Raw genomic sequence first — 8,094 nt, 5'->3', positions numbered from 1 at the left:
GCTGCTTGCTGGCTTTCCAGCTTCACTTGCGCCTGCAGTCAGGCTCTGCACGTGCGTCAGCCTCTGTGCGCACGTCCCCGAGTGACCCATGTGCGGTGCCCGGGGACCTCTGGGTCGTGTGCACTCGCTGCCTGTCACTGCGCTGACGAACGCACATTCACATGTCCGAGAGCACGTCTCCCGTCGTGTGCATGCTCCGTGTGCACGCAGCCTGTGTGTGTGTGTGTGTGTGTGTGTGTGTGTGCGCGCGCGCACAGAGCGCCGTGCGCTGCGGCCGGAGGACCGCGCCAGGCTCCACGCGCCCCGCGGCCGTCCCTCCTCCCCCGCGCGCACCGCAGCGGGCCCCGCGATTGGCCGCCCGCTCCTCTAGCCGTCACCTCCTCCCCCGCCCCGCGCGCCCGCGGTCCCCGCTGTCCCCCGCGGTTCCGGCGAGGCCGCGCCGCGCCGCGCTCCGCTCCCATTGGCTGCGCGCGCCTTTGTGTGGCGGCAGCTGCGGCCCCAGCGCCTTTGAATGTCGAGAGGGGCCGGGAAGGGAGCCTTTCCATGGGCCATCTGTCTCCCCGCCAGCCGCCGCCCCGCCGCCTGCGCCCCGCGCTCCGCCTCCCGCCCCGGCGGCTCCCGCAGCCCCGCCGCCCGCGCCCCGGAGCCGCGCCACAAAGGGCCCGCGCGCAGCCGCCGCCGCCGCCGCCGCCGCGCGAGGAGCCAGGATGGTCCTGGTCCACGTCGGCTATCTCGTGCTTCCAGTGTTTGGCTCTGTGCGAAACAGAGGTATCGCTTTTTCCTTTCGGGGGTCTGCTTCCTTCCGAGCGCGGATCGCCGCAGGCACCGGGCGAGGGCGGGGGCGGGGGCGGGCGCGGCGGGCGGGGGCGCAGGCACAGCCGCGGGGCGAGGCGAGGCGAGGCGAGCAGTGCTACTTCCCAGCCCCTTCTGGGGAGACCCCCGAGTGTGGGGTGGCACCCTCGCGGGAGCTTTTATAGTGAAGTTAGGGTTTGGTGAATTTGGGTCCCTTCTTCCCCAGCCCCATATTTTTAATTATTATTTGCGGCGGACGTGGTTCCTCCAAATCACAGCCCCTTCCCTTCCCTAGCCCTGTGTGACCGAAGGGAGATGCATGCTCTGTGTGTGTGTGTGTGTGTGTGTGTGTGTGTGTGTGTGTGTGTGAGAGAGAGAGAGAGAGAGAGAGAGAGAGAGAGAGAGAGAGAGAGAGAGAGAGAGAGAGAGAGAGAGAAACAGAGAGGGGTGGTGGTGGTGAATAGATTTAATTTTCTGTGATTTGCTTTTTTTTTTTAAAGGGCATATGTGTGTTTTGTTCTGTTTTGTAATTTTTTATTTTGGGAGCCTTAAGGTCAATGGCCAGTGAGCTGGGATCAGCCCTATCCCATGCTCCAACCTCTTCCCTCTCATGGGTACTTACACCTTCTTGTCCCTTCCTTTTCTCTCATTTAATCCTTTTTGTTTCATTGCCCTTATTCTGTGGCCCTGCATACCTCCCTCCCCGCAATTGTCTTTGTATGACAGTTGCAGTTACAGGTTCAAAATGCTTGTATGTATGCGTGTGCATGTGTCTGTGTGTGTATGCATGTATACGTGTGTGCGCGCGTCCTTACGCGCTTCGGAAATCAGACGTGCGCTGCCTTGCACCCCTGGGCCCGTCCGGAGCGGGTTGTCTGTTTCTTGGGTGTTGAGCTGTGAGTGAGAACGAGGTGGGAAGCTGCCCCACGCCAGGCCTTAGCCCGGGGCAGGGTTGACCAAGCAGCAGGCTGGCGATGTCTTTGTTTTTAACTGTGGTATATGGGGTGTGTTTGCACGGTCCCCCTTTCCCACACCCCCTTTTCCTTACATTCCCCTGCAACAATAGCTTGGTTTCCCCCTTTCTTCCCCCCACTCCACATTTCTTCCATTTTCTTTTAATCAAAATTTCCCACCACCCAAAGCAAATCTGAGATACATCAATTCATTTTTTTCCTTCTTTTTGTATTCTGCCTCTGGACTCACATTTCTCTTGGAAATGTTTCTTCTCTCCCACTCCACATTTGCTTAAATTCCCACTGGCTGAGCACCCCTTCCCTTTCCAAGAATGATGTCTTCCCTTCGCGGACCCCCTCTGGTCTTCCGAGTCAGAGTGGGGGGAGGGGGTCGTAGAGCCAGCGCTTCAGTGCGCCCCAGGGGCCAGACTGCACCAGGCTAGGAAAGCCCAGCCCTCTTTCATTCAAACTGTCCCCAACCCCGCGCTTCTCCCCAGAAACCCAAAGGCAAGGTTGGTCCCGTAGGCCTGTTTGAACTGCAGGTTTTTTTTGTGTGTGATGATAGAATGATGACATTCTGCATTTATCAAATCTTTTTTTTTCTTCATTGTGTAGCTCAGTGAATGGTCAACTCGCTGCTGTGTGCGCTGTGACCCTTCTGCCTCCGCATTTTGCTGTATTGTGACACCCTCTTAACCATTTCCTGTCTCCATCCGAGGAAGGCATTGCTATTTAAGCGGCAGTATCCCTATCTCAGGCCAGTGTGGTGGTGGCTGGGGCGGGGGAGTAGGAGGTCAGACTAGATCTTGAAATGCCACCCCACCTCCCCAATACACAATTATCTCTTATTACTTGGCATTTCCTCTTAAAACGGGTGTGGAACATGACACTCGGCAGAAATTCAAAAATGATTAAGAAGGGTGTTGAGCCTGAAAGTATAATTATCCTGATTAAATCATTATCATCCTCATTAATACCACCAATCTCTAAATACCATTGCAGCATGCTGGTTCCAGGTTTTGAAATTCAAATTGTTCAGCTGCCTTTAAAACTTATTTTTAATAACCCTTCCCTCCACCAACAAAAATCCAACAAAACCAATTCTGCCTGTCAGAATTGCAATGGCAAACTTTCACGGTAAACACACCCACTGGAAATTTTAGGGTCTGAGGGGTGAGTTGGGCTGTGGGTAAAATTCAGCACAATGTGCTAAGAGCTCATGACCTTCTGATAGAGGATACTAATGCTTAATTCAAAGGTCCTAAACCACAATTTTCTTGTAAAACTATTAGATAGTCTGCTAGCTTAAGCCTGTTCTTTTAGTTTCCATTGTAGTAGTGTAGGATGTAGGCCATTTCAGAATAGATGTAGAGAAATAACCATTTTTGTATCTTCATCTTGTTTAGCTGGTACATTGCACTGTAAATCCCTGTTAAGTGGATTCCTTTTGCCTTGGCTTGGAGGCTGTAGCAGCCCATTTTCCACTTGTCTGGGTGACCATCAGCTGGCCTCCTGGCAGCACCCAGGCATAAAATTTAGTTGGAGGCAAAATTTATTAAATATATAAAAGAAATTCTATGATGAGAATGACAGTTGCTGCTATTTTAGCCTCTGAAAAATTGGTGCACCAAGGTCTCTGGCTTAAGGGCAGCCACTGTGGCCATAGGGTCCTAATTGTTTAATTGTACAATGTCAAGAGCATCTTTGGACATCTACCCTGGCCCTCAGGGATGCCCCTTTAACAGCCGGCTCCCTCTGCTGCCTGGCCATCCAGACCTGCTTGAAAACGGAGAACAGCAGCAGTCGTGAAAGAAGAAGGTGCCTACTTTGAGGGCCCTTCCAAAATAGTCATAAGTAGCCTCCCAAGAACGCTGTTTGGCAATCTGAAGAGAAAAAGAAAAGCGCAAAAACAAAATAAAATAACGGAAAACAAAAAACCAAACCAAAACAAACAAACAAACAAACAAAAAACCTCAGCAAAATGGTTTTCCATTAAACAGGGGTAGCGTGTTCCGCTGTGCTGAATTACTTCCTGTTCTTATTTTGTGGGTAATTTTTTATGTATCAAATATCCTTTTGGTTGTGTATCTTTTCACCTTTTCTTGTACTAAAACTAAAGCATGATCTGTATTTTTTTACACCCCCCAGTTGACAATGTACAGCACTCGGTTAGAGACGTTCCCCTGCTGAACCGTACTGTGGTCGTGTAGTGCGGCCATCTGCTCATTGTACGCTGCTTTTGTTCTGTTTACCCTTCCGAAGCATGGTGGGCCCAGCCTTTTCTTTCTTTCTTTTTTTTTTCTTTTTTTTTCCTTTTTTTTGTATCGTGTGCATGATGACATTGTTACACACAGAATCCACTAATACTAATATACAATCTCAATAAAGAACTAGTTTTCCTATATTAACCTAGTGTGCTTTTTCTCTTGCTGTTTTCCCATTTATTGTCGTTCCCTGCTGTTTAGAACCTCCTTGCTTCTCTGTCCTCAACCTCGCCCACCCACCACCCCACCTCCCATTGTAAGATTTGAGTGAATGCCTTTTCTTTTACTTTCCTTTTTCCTCCCCCCCCCTCTTTCTCTCTCTCCCTCTTTTCCTTTCCCTTTTTGTGGTATAGATATGGTGACTCTAATCTCATGTAGCCCATATCTTATAACAATAGAAGCCTGGGGCCATGGGTCAGTTGTCACACTGAAACAGCCCAACTGCATAGAGATCCTCTATTTTGGCCACCTGTGTCCTCAATTCCGTCCACTTGGCATCTTAGTGTCCAAGCTACAAGGCATTGGAAAGAAAGGAGAAATCACACTGGGGTTGAGAAAAGGGGTACTGTACTTAACTAGCAATCTTGTAGTATTGACTCACCTGAAAAACCCATTTTGAGTTGTGTTTTAACTTTTCGTTCACTGTCTCATTGATTTACTGTCCTTATAAATCATTCTGGGGGTGACACGTGACATGTAGCTGAAGCCATGATCCAAAGCGCCAAAACATCCCTCTCTGTATGTATGTTGACATCCTGGAGACCTACAATTGTAAGTTTGTCATTTGGATCCCTGGTAAGGAAGATGCTTGGGACAGAAGCTCCTGAGGTCCCTCCCCATCCCAGGGAAGTCAGCCCCACCTGGGACTGTTGGAATAAGAATCTGTTCTTTCTGTGGGCTGTGAGCCAGTTAAAGCTGATTATAGCCTGCTAGCCTGACAGCTGCTTCATCTGTGGCCCCAGGGCCTCTCTGGGGAGAAAGCAAACCAGATCTGGCCATTGTCTCAGACTGTGTGCTCCGTGGAATGGGGGTTGGGAGGTCAGGAGGAAACTCAGGACCTGTGTCCAAATTGAATCGCAAGAACCCTTCCAAGTGTCTTTACCCCCTTCCTATAATTGCTTTGGAAAAGCCAACAGAGAAGTGTTTTCCCCGCCCCCCCCCCCCAAGAGTGGAACCCAAATTCAAGCGTTTGTCAATTACATCTATTCAGTTTCAGCCCAGAACAAGCCTTGTTAAATGAGGCGTTTTAGACACCAGAGGAAATCAGTTGATTAAAGAAATTCATGGTTCCTTCAAGGGGTCATCATTTTGAAGCCGTTTCTCTTGGCGGATGTGCTTAGTTGGTGCTGTCTAGGCGGTCTTCGGTCTTCGGCCGGCCTCCAATGGTCCCCTCAGGGAGGATGGCCTGCTACCTCACTGCTGCCTGACCACAGCGTTTCCTTGCCTTCTTTGTGGCCTCCTGAGACACTCCCCACCCCCAAGAGCTGCCCTCTTGGCTCTGGCCCTTTGTTCTTTTCTTCCCAGCCTGGGTGGAAAAACTGAATGATTTACTGTGACACATAGACACACACGGATGTTCTTGGCGGAGGCTTGTCCTGTGGTGTGTGTAAAGGGAGACATGCAGGCCTATGAGGCCAGACCCTGGAAGGGGTTCTGGATTTTCTTTAATTGATTTTCTTTTTGGTTTATTTGAGACCTAAGTTTGGTAAAGCAAAATAATACTTCCATCCAACCTCAGTAACAATTAAAACAAACTGGGTGGCCACTTTCATTTCTCCCTAAAGATAGATCAATATTAATCAACTGTAAGATTTTATTTTTTTAGTTAATGTTCAGTATTTCCGAATTCTCCAGCTAGCAGTACATCTCAAGGATAGTTATTTAATAGTCCAAAATAGTACAGAATGCAATTGGCTTAATGGCCTTTGTGCCTTAGCAATACCCACGACCTGGGTTATCAGAACTAAACATCTAACATGTTCCGAAGAATTCTCCCCCAGCTTAAGACCCAATGACTACAGAGTCAATGCACGTTGTCTTTATTCTCTCAGCCATCCATCCACTGTAGGAACACTGACTTCAGGATTTTGCACAAGTCGCTTGTAAATGGATCAGGCATCCCACGGCCCCCCCCAACCCCCCGCCCCCCAGAAGATGGAGTATTGCTCTTGTTCCAGTTTTCTCTGGATTTCCCTTCTGACCAGCATTCGATAAGCCCGGCTAATTAACGAGTCTTCTTAAGTAAAGATTTCCCAGAAAACAACAAATACAACTACACTTTCCAGATGCAGGGGAAGGCCGCCCAGACGGCTGACGTTCCCGTGTCAGATGCCAGCCCGGCAACCTCTCTTTCCGTTTTCTCCCCTTCCTTTCCCCATGTTCTTTTTCTCTTTAAATAAACATCTTGAAGTTTCTCTTTGGAACTTCAATGGCTTCCTTGAGAGGTGAAGCCGCGGCTTTGGGCTGTATCTGGTGTTAGGTGGAGTTTTCCTAGGGCTGTCCAGAAGACAGTCAGCTCTTGACTGTTACCCATGACTGTGGGTGTCTCAGTTCTATCCGGACCACAGCTGCCCAAATGTCTAGGATACTTTCACATTAGTTTCTCCATGGATGTAAATAGCTTTCAGAAAAACTCCCGGCTTAGCATAGTGTGAAGCAAATTAGCGTCAGCTTCTAGTATGGTTCAGCCACACAGGGGCTTTCCCTCGGAGCAGCTCGGTTCAGGTGACTGACGAAGCGCTGGCAATGCCTGTTCCTCATGTGTTCACCCATCCATCCCACCACTCGCTTACTTGTTCATTCATCTGAGTTAATGAATATTCATTAGATACCTGCTTGGACCAAACACTGCGCTAAGGAGTGCCAAAGAGAGACCTACTAAGACTTAGGCTCCCCGAGACATCTGAGCAAATGGCCCACAGGGGTGGCAGAGTGGCCTCAGTTGGAGTAGTCTAGAACTTGAGTCCTGGCTGTCTTGATCTGGAAGGGGAATTTAGGGACTGTTCTGAGCATTATCTGGATAATGACCATCTTAAACCCTACCTCCTAGGGTAAAAACTATGCAAAGGCACCTGGCTCACAGCTGGTGTCAAAGACAGGGTAGATAGCTGCCTCCCTGCCCTCCCTCTCCCCGCACCAGTTCATAGCTGTACTATGTACTTTACTGTCCCAGGGATCCTGATCCCAAGGATCAGGATCATGTAAAGTCAGAGACGGTATTGTGGAGGGATGTTGGAGGGATGTACACTGAGGTAGAGAATACCAGGTGGGGTGGGAGACAAGTGCCCAAGAACAGGACATGCATGTGGTATGTGTGCACGGGTGATGACGGAGAGACCTTGTATGGAGCTGTTGCTTTCTGCAGTTTCATCATGGCCCAGTGCTTGAACAAGTCTCCCTAAGTCCTAACTCCAGGGCTGCATAGCACAAGGTCTCTAGAATGTAGAGCCTAGTCTGGAAGGGGGAGACCAGTTTCTGACACCTTTGGGATAGTTTGGTCTTGCTTCTTTGGCCACTGGAACTCACGGGACAAACAGAGGTGTTCGTGCAACTTATTCTGGAACTGGTGTCTGAGAGCTGATACTAAGGGACTGAGGCCAGGGGGAGGCCATGCAGCCTTCTAGGTGTGCTAGAGGCTCAAGGTCCAGGTCTAAGGAGTAAGAGGAAGGCTTCCATCACTGGCCTTTCCCTGAAAGGCGGGGGGTGGGGGGTATGACCAGGATCAATTCGATGTGGAGGAACGAGAGACAGTATAGGTCTTTAGCGTGCCTTGGACAGTGTAAGATCACAAAGACAAACAGAGACAAGGGGAACAGCCAGCTTTGGGGAACTATGAGCAGCCCAGCATGTGGACAAACATGGAATTTGGCAGAGGGAAGGGGACTTTGACAATGTCTGGGAGCAGAGACCTCTGGGACTCTTCTGCAGTCTTAGCGGGAGCAGGACACAAGCTTAACTAGTAAGAGTTGCCCGTTCTGTCTTGATGTTCTCTCCACATCTAGATAGATATCCCGTATCCACTAGGCTCGCCCTGGGAGCTGCCTGTCTCAAAACCTCAGCTCCTCTGGAAGCTGTGCCAGTCTGTC

The 8,094-nt window shown here is 49.9% G+C and overlaps 1 protein-coding gene across 1 annotated transcript in view; it reads left to right on the top strand.

Moving 5' to 3' along the window:
- The first annotated feature begins 707 nt into the window (after window positions 1-707).
- Window positions 708-8,094, top strand: part of Rnf165 (ring finger protein 165) — a 97,236-nt gene continuing 89,849 nt past the window's right edge. The window contains exon 1 of the mRNA XM_038332139.1: window positions 708-768. Coding sequence (XP_038188067.1) covers window positions 708-768 — 61 coding nt within the window. The remainder of the gene's footprint in view (window positions 769-8,094) is intronic.

Source organism: Arvicola amphibius, chromosome 5 (genome assembly GCF_903992535.2).
Source record: "Arvicola amphibius chromosome 5, mArvAmp1.2, whole genome shotgun sequence".
Lineage (NCBI taxonomy): Eukaryota > Metazoa > Chordata > Mammalia > Rodentia > Cricetidae > Arvicola > Arvicola amphibius.
The sequence above is the reverse complement of the archived record's forward strand: the minus strand, read 5'-3'. Positions and strand labels throughout refer to the sequence as shown.